General features: G+C 52.0%; 2 protein-coding genes and 1 non-coding gene across 4 annotated transcripts; all 3 read right to left on the bottom strand.

The window, feature by feature from the left end:
- Positions 1–697: 697 nt before the first annotated feature.
- On the bottom strand, positions 698–7,774 carry Pnpla2 (patatin like domain 2, triacylglycerol lipase). The gene is made up of 9 exons (XM_006977231.4): positions 5,211–7,774; positions 3,184–3,416; positions 3,039–3,104; positions 2,540–2,749; positions 2,281–2,341; positions 2,010–2,177; positions 1,763–1,895; positions 1,455–1,577; positions 698–1,362 (listed from the first exon to the last, which is right to left on the bottom strand). Exons 1-9 carry the CDS (start codon positions 5,395–5,397, stop codon positions 1,083–1,085), a joined length of 1,461 nt encoding a protein of 486 aa, XP_006977293.1. The 5' UTR covers positions 5,398–7,774; the 3' UTR covers positions 698–1,082.
- Positions 7,775–9,716: 1,942 nt separating this feature from the next.
- On the bottom strand, positions 9,717–12,985 carry Rplp2 (ribosomal protein lateral stalk subunit P2). Of its 2 annotated transcripts, none has more exons than XM_006977229.4 (5): positions 12,846–12,985; positions 12,525–12,648; positions 11,796–11,844; positions 9,960–10,058; positions 9,717–9,835 (listed from the first exon to the last, which is right to left on the bottom strand). In XM_006977229.4, the coding sequence occupies exons 2-5, from the start codon at positions 12,645–12,647 to the stop codon at positions 9,759–9,761; spliced, it is 348 nt and encodes a 115-aa protein (XP_006977291.2). In that variant the 5' UTR covers position 12,648; positions 12,846–12,985; the 3' UTR covers positions 9,717–9,758. The 2 variants fall into 2 exon arrangements, with proteins under 2 accessions (XP_006977291.2, XP_006977292.2); XM_006977230.4 differs by having other exon boundaries at positions 9,717–9,832.
- On the bottom strand, positions 11,633–11,763 carry LOC121827008 (small nucleolar RNA SNORA52). Its single transcript, XR_006069157.1, has one exon. It is a non-coding gene; the product is annotated as a small nucleolar RNA SNORA52 (small nucleolar RNA).
- Positions 12,986–16,107: the final 3,122 nt, after the last annotated feature.

Here is a 16,107-nt window from a genome sequence, read left to right as displayed (position 1 = left end):
AACTGCTCCCTTGAGTTAGGACCTCACTACCTTGCCTCGGTATTCCAGGCCACTGCCAAGGTCCTGGGAGGAAACAGGTATAGTCACAGTACAGAAGAGGGACATTCGGACATGCTCCTGGCAATGAGGAGTGTGACAACCAAGAAAGAAGAGCCAAGCACAACGTTCTGAGCAAGACGCCCAGTGTGGGCCAGGGACTGAGCTTCCCTGGTCCCCAGGCCTCAGTTCCAGAAGCTTCAGCCTTCACAGGGATGGGGCCCTGGAGTCAGCCTTGATCCACACCCTCACTGTGTCACCATGTGGAGCGGATGTGTGGGTGACACCTTTTGTAAACATTTTCCCCCTAGTGCTTGAGATGGAATCCGAGCCTGGTGCATGCTGGACAAATGCTCAACCACTGGGCTACTCCAAGCCAACATTTTAGTTTTTATTATACTAAGGTTCTTAGTCCTAAACATATCAGCTGGTGCTCGAAACTCTGCCCAAGAGACATGTCAGCAGGCCTACGGGCAAACGGAGCAGCAGATGGAAGTCCTTGCCAGGGGGCTGACCCTGGGAGAGGGTCCCCAGCTGCCAGGTCTCAACGCAACTCTGTGAGGCCCAACTGTTAGCTCTTGAGACGCTGGCCGTCTGAGAAATGGCTCTGTCCACTGACCTCCGTCAGAGGCAAGAGTAACATGCAGAAGTGAGGAAGGCAGAAGCTGAGCTGTGGCTTTTATTGTAGCTACTTTGGCAAAAATAAATAAGTCTTCACACACTCTGCAAGGAAACTCGAAAAACGGGGAGAAGCAGCAGCTGTGGAGTTCTCAGGACTGACCCTGCACGGAGAAGGTGGTGGGCGGGCGGGCGGGGGAGTAAGGCACAGGTGAAGGGGAGGGGCTCCGTGGGCTCCGGGGAGCTCACTCCTATCCCTCCCCACCAGGAGCCGCATAGTGAGTGGCTGGTCAAAGGCTTTACATCGAAAACCCCCTTTGCAGCTGTGCAGGGTCCCATGTCCTCATCCCACAGCCCCAGGGTCCCCTTAGTGGGGCGGGGCAACTTGGAGCTTGGCTGGTAGCCGAGAGAACTGGGAATGATGGCTCTCAGCAAGGTGGGAGGCCAGGTGGATGCTGTGGAGGGACGGGGTCTGCGGGGGCAGGGCTGGCAGGTGTGCGCATGCGCAAGGCATCCGGCGGGAAGGCCACATTGGTGCAGAAGAGGCCCAGCAGCAGCTGACGCTGGCACTCCTCCCACTTGGCCAGCGCGTCCCCCAGTGAGAGGTTGTTTCGGACCCAGTTGGGCAGTGCCTCGCTGTAGGTGGCGCAAGACAGTGGCACAGAGGGCAGAGACTGGGCCCGACGCAGCTCCACCTGCTCAGACAGTCTGCGGGCGAGGAGACATGGAGGAAAAGAAGGCTTAGTGGAGGTCTGAGGCCCCAGGCCCCAGGTCCCAGGTGGGCGGTCATGGCAGCTCACCTGGAGGGCAGATGGTCACCCAATTTCCTCTTGGCCCTCATCACCAGATACTGGCAGATGCTGCCTGTCTGCTCTTTCATCCACCGGATATCCTCAGGAACATCAGGCAGCCACTCCAACAAGCTGGGAAGGGAGCACCACGTGTGACCCCAGAAACAAGCTGGGCTCTGAGGCTCACCTGCCAGATACTGAGCACCTACCCTCCCCAAATCTCCCAAGCAGCTCATGGCTCATGGATGATCCTAGATTCTGTCCCTGATGTGTGATGTGTTGATGCGTTCTCCCCAGACGCCCTTTCCCACTCTCACCGGATGGTGAAGGACACCGCACTCTCCAGTGGCAGAGTATAGGGCACCATCATGGCAGTCGCCAGGCGCACGGGCAGCATGTTGGAGAGGGTGGTCATCAGGTCCTTCGGCTCCACACAGGCCTCCAGCAGGGCTGCAGGTGGGAAGGTGGTAGCCAGTTAGGGAAGTGGAAGCCTCCCAGACCTCCTGGCCAAGCTTCTGCAGGGGACCCTGCCCCTTCCTCCGCCCTCCTTCCCCCATGGCACACCCTCATTGAGTCTGGCAGGCAGGTGCTCTAGAATTCGATCTTTCCCATGGGGCTGCAATTGGTCCTCCTCTGCAGTCCTCTCCTCAGTCACAGCAGCTCCCTCAGCATCCTTTTCCTGGGGGACGGCTGGGGGCAGCGCCAGCAAGGGGTTGGGCTGGTTCAGTAGGCCTGGGTTGGGGGGCGGGATGACAGAGATGCCATCAGAGTTTATGGCCACTAGGGGGCATTGCAGAACCAGCTTCTCCCAACCCAGGGCTGCGGGCCCACACACCATTCCTCCTAAGAAACCGAAGTCCGTCTCTGTAGCCCTGCTTGCACATCTCTCGGAGAACCTGTGAGAGGAATGTCTACATCAGCCCGGACGGGGGCAGTTAAGTCCCTGTAACAGCCACTTCCACCAACAGCTGTCCTGGCCGGAAGTGCCGTAACCCTTGGCAAGCATGTACAAGTCCCGGTGCTGTCCCGGTGCTCAGAAGTCCCCGGCAGCTCTCTCCCCTGGTGCTTAGACAGGTCTAGCTGTGCTGGCTCACCATGGGCTCTGGTGGGAAGAGAGCCTTTGAGAGGCGGTAGAGATTGCGCAGGTTGAACTGGATGCTGGTGTTGGTGACGCGAAGCTCATGGATATTGGTGGAGCTGTCCTGTGGGCAGATGTCACTCTCGCCGGAGAACGGGGACACCGTGATGGTGTTCTTCAGCTCATAGAGGGGCAAGTTGTCCGAAATGCCGCCGTCCACGTAGCGCTTTGCAAGAACACATGTTCACAGTTACATGGTTAGGGGCCTGCTGGGTATTCTGGTCACTCTATTTGGTAGCTGTACCATTTGAGCTTTTTGCCCACTAGGCATCGGCCACTGGGGGCTCAGCAAATAGCCAGACAGATGGAATTGGGATGGGCACCAGCCACAGGGAGTGAGGGACTGGAGAGGAGAGAGGTGCCCTGCTGGCCTTTCTCCTCCACCCCTTTATCTAACAGCCCAGACAGTAGATGGTGCTTGTCATTCCAAGGCAGGGCTAAGCAGGGGTACTTACCACTCCTTGGAGGGTGGGAGGGATGAGACCACAGTACACTGGGATAAAAGTGCTGCAGACATTGGCCTGAAGGATAAGACAGGGCAGTAGCAGGACCCTTCCTTGAGTTAATCCCATCCCCCGACACAGCTTCTCCAGGGCTTACCTGGATGAGCTCATCCTTGGAGTTAAACTGGGAGATAATGACATTCTCTCCATCTGAAACACGAGTCAAGGAGATGCCCAGGCGTCCACTGGCACGCTCATGGCAATCAGCAGGCAGGGTCTTCAGCAGGCAGCCACGGATGGTCTTTACCAAGTTGAAGGAGGGGTGCAGAGGGCCCAGGAATCGCTTCCGGGCCTCCTTGGACACCTCAATAATGTTGGCACCTGCTTCACCTGGAACAGCAGGCTTAGGATCAGAGACAACTCTCCCAGCTTAGTAACCATCCTGCCCTCAGGACTCCACCCAGGAGGTACTCAGATGGATTACATTCTGTTGATCCTGAAGACACCCATGCCCACACTGGGGACTGGCTCACAGCTGGGACTTTGCCACCTAAGTGGAAGGAGGCAGGCCACCACCCTGGGGATGGCATACAGCAGGAGCTGGCCAGCTGGGATTGGAATCTGCCCTGTGCCTGGTATTTCCCAACTGCCTGTCCCCATGAGTCACTGTGCCTAACATGGTATGGCACGTGGCCCAGAGAGTGAGGAAGACATAGGGTCAACTCTGACCTGCTTCAACCTTCACCTACTTGGCCAGATATAGGTGGGTGGGCAGATCCACAGAGCCCAGTTCAGCTCAGGAAGCACAACCTTGAGAGCATCAGGCTACAGTGGTGAGCCCGCCTCTTGGGGAGACATAATCGTCTCACTGCAGCACACCAACACTCTTAGGAGCCCATGGGTGCTGGCCCAGAACAAGAGCAGAGTGGCCAGGGAGAGGAGAGGAGAATCTAGGGTTTTTCTCCTGGGGATCTATGCCCTCCTCTAAGACTCCCTCCTTGGCAGGCGTGGGTATATGGACCAAAGGCTCACAGCTGACACCTGCCACACTGTCATGGTTCTAGCTGCCCAAGATCACCTGTGAAAGGTATTGGTAGTAAGTAGTTCTATGAGACTGTTATCCCTAACTCATTCTCAACTCAGGTGGAGTCTTGATGTGTGTCTGAGACCAGCTGGCCACTATACCCACTCCTCTGAAGGCCTCCGTGAGAGCCAGTGGGCAAGATCACAGGGTGAACCCCCAAGGTGCCAAGAACTAGAGTTGTGTTTTCTACCCTCCTCAGGGCAGTGGTGATGGGAAAGAGATAGCAGGGAACCCTAGACAGGCTCCAGTTGAGCAGGACTCCCTCGTCACCTTGGCTGACCTATGGGATGGGGGATGGGCAGCAGTTCCCAGGACTCTTAAGGAGGAAGAACGTTGTGTGCTGTAAACAACAACCCACGTGGTAGCCGGAAGTACCATGGAAGTAGCCGGAGACTCAGCCCCCCCTTCCCATCTCTGTACTCTTGAAACCCTTCAGAGCACAGAAGTATGGCCACCCTGTGAAGTGGGTCAGCTGGCCACAGCTGGGGAGTCAGGCTGTCAATGCACCATGGACAAAGGAAGCACTTATGCCCAGCCCTAACTCTAGCGGGCTTTGCCTTCAGAGGTCTCTTTAGGGGTTACACCACTTTGTCCAGATGCCCATTCGAGATACCCCTGTACTAGGCCCCAGAGCCACAGCAGTTTGCAGCAACAGAACTTCAGGACGCAGTGACCGCTGGCAGCCTGTTCGGGGAGAAGTATGCCCCTCCTCTCTCTCTCAAGGTCCCGCCCACGATTTACTTTCTCTTTCCAATAACACGGTCTGGCAGCACCTGCCTGTCCCCAACTTTTGTGCCCCTTGAGGTGGGTTACACAGGCACCGGAAAGAATGCCATCAGCCGGGAGCGCGCCAGGTCCCACCCCAATCCCTGGACACTTTTGGAACAAAACAAATCAGAACCCGCCCCGGACCTAGGCTCAGAACTGGACCTTTGGTCGTAGTTCCGGGATACAGGCAGAGACGCCCCCTCCACTGAGCCTCCTACACTAGCGGCTGGATCAGCTTCCCTACGCGGGTTGGGCGTGGGACGCTGGAGCATCCACCGGGCCCCGCGCGGTACCCACCACACCCTGCCCAACTTCCGCCCAGCCGGGCTTACCCAGGCAGGCCCCAGTGACCAGGGCCGTGGCGGTGAGCGCCCCTGCCGAGGCACCGTAGATGTGCGTGGCGTTGGCCACCAGGAAGGGCGCGTGCTCACGGAGGCAGGAGGCCACGCCAATGTGGTAGACACCGAGGAAGCCGCAGCCAGCGAACGAGATGTTCCACTTGGTCTCCCTCGGAAACATCGTGGCTCAGTGTCCTGCGGGCTGTGGATCCCGCAGCCGTGGTAGTTTGGGGTCCCCGCCGGCGGAGGCGGAGACGCTGTGCCGGGAGGCAGAGGAGGAGGTGTTTTAGTGCGGGACGAGGGCGGGGCCTGTCGGCAGGGGGCAGGACTCGGGCGCGAGACCCAACTGGATTGCGCCGGGAACGGCCGCGCCCCCGAGGCCCCGCCCTCCACGACACCTGCTGGGCAAAGCCATCTGAGAGATCCAGAGGGCCTCCCAGACCTTCAACCTCCTTCCTTCGACCCCACAGCGTGGGCAGCCACTGGACTTAGGGGGCCTGGGTGAGTGGAGAGGTGAGAGTTTCATACTGACCTGGGTACTGGCTAAGAAGAGCTCTGGTTTGTAAGCAGGCGCCCCCATTCTCCAGGGACACCCACCCAGACACGGAAGAGCTGGAACCTCGGTGAAAATGCAGATAGTACCCTCTTGGGCCTGAAAACCTGATCCATTCAGACTCCAAAAGCCAAGAATCACAGGCCCAACAACAGACTGACACTGGCCCAGCAAACACTGCCGCAGACCAAGTCCCGCTCCATCCTAAGGGTCCCTCGATAGGGACCCAGGCTATTCACCTGGGTCTACAGCTATCTGACCCTGGCTCCTGATTTATGTGCTCTACCTGGTCTCAGACTAAGGTCTCACCCCAACTAGTTGTCCCAGGAAGCAGTGTGCTCCTGGTAATGTCACCCTCCCGCCCTTTTTTCCGCATTGTTCTCTCGGCTGTGGGACAGGCTAGGCTAGCTTAGACCTAGGAACAGCTTTCATCTTGCCCTACCACTAACGAGGGGTTGGAGTGATGGGTGCCCAGAAATTCTCCCTCCCAGCCAGCTTTAGACCTGCCACAACAGCAGAAGTACAAATGTGTTACCAAAATCTCTGACCCACAGTGACTCTTATTCAGGTGACCCAGGTCCTTGACATGCACGACAAAGAATTTCAAGACCAGTAGAAATAGTTTATTAAGCATACAAATGAGAGGCACTTAAGAGCCAAGTGCAGGCTTTAGTAATGTGCCCAAGGGCCTGAGCAGTAGCTATGTATGACTTTGTGCTGGGGGGGGGGGGGCTGCGGGGGCGGGGTTGAAGCTGTTTAATCTACAAATGAACTAATTTTAGACATAAGCTAAAGGATGTGTTGATATACTTTTTTTCTTATCTATGGACTTCAGTCCTTGAAGCCTTGAACCTTCCTTCAGCTCTCAAATGCTGGGATTAGAGGTATCTACCTTAAGAGCCTTTTAAAGATACACCATATACGGGCTTGCAGCTGGAGAAGGAAGTGTGTAGGGAATAAAACACTCAAGGGAGGCTGGAAAGATGGCTCAGCGGTTAAGTGAACTGGCTGCTCTTCCAGAGGTCCTGAGTTCAATTCCCAACAACCACATGGTGGCTCACAACCACCTGTAATGAGATCTGTTATCCCTTCTGGTTTACAGGCATACATGCAGACAGAACACTGCATACATTATAAATAAATAAATCTTTAAAAAAACAACTCAAGGGGATCCTTACACGTCATGATGAGGCTAGGATTGAGGCAGTTGAGTTTATTGGCCATTTTGTTTGTGAAGTTTTCTCAGAAAAGGGAGTACAGTTCTTTGGCAGGTGGTCCGGTTAGTAATGTTGAAAACCCCTGGCTGTCAGCCATCAAGAGAAGGAAATGTACACAAGGAGAGTGAAGGCTGAGTGAATGGGTGCCAGGGCTGGCTTTAAAGATCCCTCTGGTGGTCCCCAGGGCAAGGCCTAAATTGGGAATGAAGCCAGGAGACATAGTGGGGCTGCTGGTGGATGCAGATTAAGAAGTGAAGCCACAGAAGGGATCCTAGGATCTGGAGTGCAGAGCTGTGTGGCTGCAAGGACACAGGAGACACTGCTCTGAAATCAGGATGATTCATCCTGTGGTGGAGCCATTCCACACTCAGCACAACTAAGTACAGGCATGGGTACAAGAACAGGGTAACGAGGTGAGATCAACAGTGCCGAGTCGAATGAGTGAGGTGTCCTGGGACTACTGAGTTGAGCTCTGGCAAACAATCAGATAGACAGCCCAAGGAGGGGTGAGCAGGGAAGACGTAATAGGATGTTTGTTGTTTTTGAGACAGTCTTCATCATGGCCCTGGCTGTCCTGGCTTTCTTGGAATTCTGACATACCTCCCAAGTGCACAACACAGCTTATATTTATTTTTTAAATTATGTGTGTGTAGAAGGGGTATGTGCACCTGAGTGCAGGTGCCCAGAGTCCAGAGAAGTCAGATCCCCTTGAACTATAGAGGGTTGTAAATCACCAAACCAGTGTGCATACTGGGAACAAAAATCATGTTATTAGAACAGTGCTTTTAGCCCACTAAGCCGTCTGTCTAGTCTGATTTTTAAAAATGCGTGGATACCCAGAAGTCAAATGGCTGCATACGAACCCCTGGATTTGGAGTTACATGTTCTTTGTGAGCCACCCGACTCAGGGCGTCCTAGGTGTTAGGCAAGCACTCTGTCACTATACTCCCTCCAGGTCCAGAACTTTATTTTTTGAGACAGGGCTTCTGCGTAACCACCCTGGCTAGTCTTGACCTCAGATTCCCCCTGCCTCCTCCTATTGGGACTAAAGGCATGCACCATTACCACCCGGCTCAGAACTTGACTTTTAAAAATCCTTCATGTGGCCGGGGAGTGGTGGCACACACCTTTAATCCCAGCACTGGGAGGCAGAGCCAGGTGGATCTTTGTGAGTTCCAGGCCAGCCTAGTCTAGAGTAAGTAAGATCCAGGAAAGGTGCTAAGCTACACAGAGAAACCCTGTCTGGACAAACCAAAAAATAAATAATCCTCATGCTAGGCAAATTTGTTTCCATATTGGCCTAAGCCACATTGTGAATTTGAGGCCAAATACTCTCCAGGTAGGGGTATAAGGGTATGTCCTGATTAATACGACCACTTTAGAGGCATGGTACAGTAGGAAAACGTCCTCAGAGGCAGCCAATGAGTCTAGGGTTTATGGTGGTCACAGGAAGAAGCCAAGGACTTAAGATCTTCCACACAATTTTTTCCAGTAACAGGCCCAAGGGAGAGTGCTGCAGCAGGTCAGTAGGACCTCTGCTCTCATTTCCACAGAGCACCAGGCTGTTTGGTACACATGCTTTCAGGCCCCTGGGAGATGCTGGCGCCAAGAACATGGTTGGCCTTTCTCAGAATCCTGAGACTGGGTAACTCCCATTAGCAGCCTTATGAGGACAGGCCCCTTCTTTCAGGGTCCAGAGTGAAACTGAGTCTTGCCCAGAACCCTGAACCTCCCTTTTGAGACCCTCCTGTCCCCAGCTCTACCTTGACCTGCCTCCTGGCAGCTCACTCCACAGCTTTGAAGCTATGGCTTCTGATCTTCTCCAGACCCACCACCCTTCCTGGCTTCATGATGTCCCTATTTTATTCCCTGCCACAAGGAAGCAGAGTGATTGCCCCCAGCCCCTCTGTAAGACACTCAGCTGGGGGCTGGAGAGTTATAAGAGTACTGACTGTTCTTCCAGGGGTCCTGAGTTCAATTCCCAGCAACCACATGGTGGCTCACAACCACCATGTCTGTAATGAGATTTGGCGCCCTCTTATGTATACTTAATAAATAAATAAATCTTCAAAAAACAAAAACAAAAAGACACTCAGCTGTCTCCCTAAAAGGCAGACCAGTCTGGCCTAGTGAGTCCCTTGTTGACCAGCTTGTGGAGGAGTGACAGTGGGTTAAAAGGTCTGGGCTTCACATTCCAGAGAAGCCTTTGAGAGAGAACAGATCCACCCTAGGAATATTAAGTTTACAGGCCAGCATGTGACCCTCTACCCACATTTCCACAAATGCCCAAAGCAGAGGACTGGCCATTAGATAGCTAGACCACTACTCTGAAAAGCTCAATAATTGAAGCCATCTACCCTGACACCATGATCCTTACAGGGAAACTTAGGGACATCCTCACTCTCCAGGTGAGTTTAAGTGAAGTCTTCATCTATGAACTCAGAGTCTCCAGGTACCACTCTCCTCACAGCAGAGTCTGTGAAGCCACTCAAACAGCATCTCAACTCAGCCTCCTACTTCCCATACATACTTTCAGAGTGTTTCATGAAAGCTCAAAGATCTCTCTCACAGGACCTGATTGTTCTCAAAAGCCAAGGTTTTAAGAAAATTAAGGGAAATGGGAGGTCCTCTCCCCCCACCATTCCCCCAACAAACTTCAGTTCTCTGGGTGGAGCCTGGGCTGAGCACACAGTATGGGTGTCACCTGTTGACAATATACTTAAAGGCCACTCAAGATACATAAAAAGGCTTTATTTGCAGGGGAGCAGGAATTTAATCAAACAAGCCAAATCCCATGTCATCATCTGACTCCTCGGACTCCTCCTTCTTCTCGTCTTTCTTCTCCTCTGCTGTGGAGGAACACCAGAGTAAGCACTGCCCCAAGAACTCATTCAGGTTGCCCTGCAAACCCCACTCAATAGCTTGAGTACCAATCCCCTTTGATGGCCACCCACCCATCAGATCTCTGCTTACCTGCAGCAGGGGCAGAACCAGCAGCAGGAGCTGCCGAGCCAGGGGCAGCAGAAACAGCCACAGCCCCACCAGCAGGCACACTGGCAAGTTTGCCAACACCTACATCAAGAGAAAGAACATGAGACCAGAACAGGGGCCCAGCCAAGAAAGCTCTTCCACAAGGGTAGAGTGACTAACCAAGAGAAGCTTTTACATACCAGTGGCCCTGCTACCTGCTCTCACTCGAAATCACAAGGCACCATTACACTGAGGAACATAACATTATTCAGGACTTATTTTTTCTATTCTGACCCACTAAGACAAGAACTTGGTTTCTGGAAATTAGCCCCACTGTGACCTTAAGATGGACAATCCAAGCCAGGCGGTGGTGGCACAAGCCGTTAATCCCAGCACTCAGGAGACAGAGGCAGGCGGATCTCTGAGTTCGAGGCCAGCCTGGTCTCCAAAGTGAGTTCCAGGAAAGGTGCAAAGCTACAGAGAAACCCTGTCTCAAAAAAAAAAAAAAAAGACAATCCAGGTGTATGCCTTTAATCTCAGCAATATCTGAGTTCAAAACCAGCCTGGGCCACACAGAAAAACCTTGTTTTAAAAATAAACAGCCAGGGCTCTTACACAGAGAAGCCCTATCTCAAAAATAAATTAAAAACAAAACACACACACACACACACAAAAAAAAATTAAATACGCTGGGGGCTGGAGAGATGGCTCAGCAGTTAAGAGCACTTGCTGCTCTTCTGGAGGACCCCGGTTCAATTTCCAGCACCCACATAGCAATTCAAACCTGTCTGTAACTCCTGTTCCAGGGGGTCTGACACCCTCACAGACATGCACACAAAACACCAATGAACATAATAAACTTTATATATCTATATATAGAGAAACATATCTTATATATTGAGTATATTGAGTTAATGATACATGCTTATATCCCAGCACTAAGAAAGGAGGTGAATCTCAGCTCAAGGCCAACCTGGCCTACAGAGAATTCCAGGACAGCAGGGCTACTCAGAGAAACCCTGCCCCCAAATAAAAAAATTAAGTTTAAAAAATTTAAAGACTGGGCTGAGCAGTGGTGGTACATGCTCTTAATCCCAACACTAAGGAGGGAGAGGCAGGCAGATCTCTTGTGAGTTAGGGGCCAGCTTGGTCTACAAAGCAAGTTCCAGGACAGGCAGTCTGCTACACAGAGAAATCCTATCTTGAAACCCACCCTCACAAAAAATAAATAAATCAAAATATAAAAAATAAAAAGTCAACAACCATGTTTACCCCAAAAAGTATCTTTTTTTTTTTTTTCAAGGCAGGGTTTCTCTGTGTAGCTCTGGGCCTTTCCTGGAACTCCCTCTGTAGTCTAGGCTGGCCTCGAACTCACAAAGATCCACATGCCTCTGCCTCCCGAGTGCTGGGATTAAAGGCGTGCGCCACCACCGCCCGGCAAGAAGCATCTTTTTTGCAACAGAGGTGAGCTCACAAACTAAGCCATTTGCAAAGCTAGTTTTGCCTGCTCAACTTGCAAGTAAGTCCCAGTCTGGCAATACCAGAAATCTATCAGGCTAGCAAGAGAGGGTTAAGGGCCTGTACCAATTTTTAGCAGCCTCAGTCCCTGCTCACAGAAAAGGCTTTTCACATCCTGGAAGGAGCAGTGAAAGAGTGCTCCCACTGCCGGCTCCTGAACATGTTCAGAAGTGCTGCTGGCAGAAGCCTAAAAGGCCTTGCTCAACTCTGGCAGGGCTTCTAGGATGCTCTGGTCCACAAGCGAAGCCTGGCAGATCATTGACTGATCAGCAGGGATTAGAATGGACCATAAACATATAACTCTTCCCTAAATGAACTCACCCTGGGCGATGACATCCTCAATGTTTTTTCCATTCAGCTCACTGATGACCTGCAGTAAACAACCATACCTAATGGTCAGTATCAACACATACCTAGCCAGATCTGGTGGCGCAACACACAAGAGTGTTCTGAAGCTTCTAGACCTGCGCTATACTGACAGTAGCTGGCCCAGAACCACAGGACTGAGTCTTCTGAACAAGGCGGTGGCAATGGGAAATTTTAGATGCTAGCATTCTAAGGCTGATGACAGAGTTTAGGTTCCACCCCTGCACAGCCTAAAGAGGGCAAAAAATGCTTTTCTAGAGGATTTTAGGGGCAAAGAGATAGCTCCACTGCTAAAGACATGGACTACTCTTTTGGGTCTTTGCCTCCCAGCACTTGTACCTGTCAGATAATCCTAACTCCAGCTCTAGGGAGTCCTAGATGCTCCTGACTTCTGAAGCATCTACACTCATGTGCATATATCTCTTAGTGCACCCAGTAGTTAATAATCCTTTAAAAAAAAAAAAAATCTGGTGTACATAGTGAGTTTCAGGTTAGCCAGAGCTACACAGTGAAACTTTGTCTCAAAATTTAGTAAGACCACGCAAATCAGTTGCATTAAACTTCTTCCTTTCGAACAAGTCTACATTTTTTTTAAGGTAAGACCCGGATCTAATCTAATAAGGGGCGCCACTGGTCGACATTTGTACCCGCACCACAAGGTCCAGGGAAGCAGCAGCAAGCTACCTTGTTGAGCCGGTCATCGTCCGCCTCGATGCCCACGCTGTCTAGTATCTTCTTAATGTCTTTGGCGCTGGGAGAGGAGTTGCCCCCAAGGGCGGCAAGCAAATAAGAGGCGACGTAGCGCATGCTGAATGAGACAGAGAGAGGATACGGCGGTGGCGTAACCCGAGGCCTTCTGCCGACCCCTCCATTTTAGCCAACAAGTGCGGCCACGTGCGGCCCGGAACTCCCGACCACGGGAGGCCGCGCACCCCTCGAATACCGGCCGCCACCCGCCCTTCGGTCCCAAGCCCTGCCCGCGGCCCGACCGGCAAGCCCACTCACTCGGCTGCTGCGGGACAGGCCTCACGCGTGCGACCTCGGCGGCGTCAGGCAGCGAAAGGAAGACGCTGACGCAGTGGGCGGGGGTAAACCGCTACCCAGAAGCCTCCGGGACTCGCACGGCGCCGGATGGGGGCGCCTCCCAGTGACGACACGGGCGACCGGAAGGAAGCCGTCGTCCCCAACCCGGTGTTCCCCACAGTCAAGACAATGGGTTGTTCGGGGGCCAGGTGCTCATGTAACGTGGGCGAGAGCCCCCCGAAGTCCATGAGGACACGGGCGACGAATCTCACGGCGCTCTCAAACCCCTTTAACGCCTCCCGTCCCCAGCATGCCACGCGGCGCTACAGCTCCCAACATGCAGTGCTCAGGCCCCGCCCGAGGCGTAACTTTCAAAGCGAACTGCAAGTCCCACGATGCATCGCTGCTAGAGAGGACCTTGCCACCGGAAATGCGCGCCCCTTTAGCTTCCTCTTGTTGCACGTGGGCTAAATGTGGGGCTGGAGGTTCAAACTATGGATGTGTGGGTCGCTCCTGGCCTTGGGCACCAGAGGTCCGAAGTCTGGCTGGAGCTCATGGCTCCCATGTTCAGCTGGCCTGGGAAAGGTGGGCGAGCTGTCTGGGGCTTAGTGACAGCGGCCATATCTGGTGACATTCTTTTTTCTTTTGAGACAAGGTTTCTATATAGCCCCGGCTATCCTGGACATCTCTGTGTAAACCAGGCTGGCCTCGAACTCACAGATATGCGTCTGCCTCATCCTCCCGAGTGCACCGGCCCTGATGGCGTACATCTGTAATCCCAGCATTCGGGAGGCAGAGGCAGGTGGAGCTCGGTGAGTTCCAGGACAGGACAGCCTGGTCTGCAGAGCAAGTTCCAGGACAGCCAGAGTAACAATGAGTAACCCTGCGTCAAAACAAAACAAAAAACCAAGACAACAACAAAAAGAAAACGTGCGTCTACACTGGCCCCTGAGAGCCCTCCTTTCTTCGCAGCTAGGCCAGAAGAGCCGGACCTGCCGAGCAGTGCTTCAATGCTGCTCAGACCCATTGGATAATGATGAGGCCTGAGTTATCAGCCACAATTTGTCCCTCTCTGCCCAGGACAAACCAGCCAGATAGTTTAGCATGTAAAAGGCACATGTGACCAAGCATGACAGTCTTGAGTTCCATTCCAGGGTTCCCAGGGTGGAAAGAAGTTAGTTGCTATCCCAAGTTGTCCTCCAAACCACACTCATGTATACATAAATAAAGGCAGAAACAGAAAGAAGGAAAATCCTAGTTTTAGGTCAGGAAGCTTTTGTCTTCCAAGACCAGTAAAATCTTCCCAAGTATTAACTTTGAGCTGAGAGATGAGAAGCCTGCTCCTACCACACCAAGACTGGAAGTTGGCTGGAGATAGGTTATGCTGGCAGAATCCAACTGTGGGGTGGAGGATGGGGAAGCCTCTAGGACAGACAGTATACACTTTACTTTGTGTGTAGTGCCTCACATTGCTAGAATGAGCCCACACTACATGTTACTGTTCTTACCCATACTTGAGGCACAGAGGGTTTGTTTGTTTGGTTGGTTGGTTTTTGGTTTTTTTGAGACAGGATTTCTCTGTGTAGCATTACACCTTTCCTGGATCTCACTCTGTAGCCCAGGCTGGCCTCAAACTCACAAAGATCCACCTGCCTCTGCCTCCCGAGTGCTGGGATTAAAGGCGTGTGCCACCACCACCTGGCGAGGTTTTTTTTTTTTTTTTTTAAAGATTTATTTATGTCTTTTAGTGTTCTGTCTTCCTGTATAGACATCTGCATGACAGAAGGCATCAGATCCTATTATAGATGGTTGTGAGCCACCATGTGGGTGCTGGGAATTGAATTCAGGTCCTCTGGAAGAACAACTAGTGCTCTTAAACACTGAGTCATCTCTCCAGCCCCCAGAAGAATTTTCTTATAGATCTAGGATGATGTAGGGAAGCCACCTGGCAAGGTAGGACTCCAGTCTGAATCACAACTGGATTCAGTGGTTTGAGCTAGAACGTGCATGTTGTCTTTCTTCTCAGTTTGTTTTTGTTTTTACAAAGATTCATTCAGTTTATGTGAGTGTTTTATTTGCATGTATGTGCACCATGTGTGTGCCTGGTGCTCTTGGAAGGTCAGAAGATGATACCAGATGCTCTGGAACTGAAATTAGGGATGATTGTGAACTGCCCTGTGAGTGCAGGGAACCAAATCAAGATCTTCTGCAAGAGCAGCCTGTAGTCTTAACAGCAGAGCCATCTCTCTAGCCCCATCATTGATTTTTTTACATGAATGTGTGTGCCTGATTGTACATACAAACATGTGTGCAGTGCCTTCAGAAGCCAGAAGAGGGCATTAGTTCCCCTGGAACTAGAGGTTCAAGCCATTGTAAGAGGCCTGAAATGGATGCTGAGCTATTCCTCCAGACTTCTATTTTATTTTGAGACAGTGTCTCATCATATAACTCTGGCTTGCCTGGAACTCACAGAGATCCACCTGCCTCTACTTTCAAGTGCTGGGATTAAAGGCATGCACACCATACCTGGCATGATTTTTTTTAATGTTGTTTTGTTGTTATTGTGTCTTTAATATACAACAGGGCTGGTGAGATGGCTCCATGGTGAAGAACACTTTTGCAGACTGAAGGCATGTACCACTATGCCCAGGTCACTAGTATAAAGTTAAGTAATATTCCTACAATTATTACTTTTGAGACAGGGTCTGGGGTTGGGGATTTAGCTCAGTGGTAGAGCGCTTGCCTAGCAAGCGCGAGGCCCTGGGTTCGGTCCTCAGCTCTATTTAAAAAAAAGAGAGAGAGAGAAGAGACAGGGTCTTCCTGTGCAGCCCAGGATGGGCAATCCTCCCATCTCAGCTAGATACTGGGCTTGCAGTTATACTAAGCTCCTGGGACTTTTTTTTTTTTTTTTTTTTTTGGAGACAGGGTTTCTCTGTGTAGCTTTGCGCCTTTCCTGGAACTCATTCTGTAGCCAGGCTGGCCTTGAACTCAAAGAGATCCGCCTGCCTCTGCTTCCTGAGTGCTGGGATTAAAGGCGTGCACCACCACTGCCTGGCGGGACTGGTTTTTATAAGGATCCTTCTAGCAGCTTATGAAAACTGAAAAAGAGACAGATACTAGACAGAATGGAAGCAGCAAGTTCTAACAGGGAGCTTGCCTATCGTATAGACTGTAACTGTCCACAGCTCTGTTGAGGATGCTGAGTATTGGCTTCAATGTTCACCAATTAAAGGACTTAAGCAAG

This window comes from Peromyscus maniculatus, chromosome 1, assembly GCF_049852395.1.
Source record: "Peromyscus maniculatus bairdii isolate BWxNUB_F1_BW_parent chromosome 1, HU_Pman_BW_mat_3.1, whole genome shotgun sequence".
In the NCBI taxonomy this organism is placed as follows: Eukaryota; Metazoa; Chordata; class Mammalia; order Rodentia; family Cricetidae; genus Peromyscus; species Peromyscus maniculatus.
Note: the sequence above shows the minus strand (reverse complement) of the source record. Positions and strands in the feature narration are given on the sequence as shown.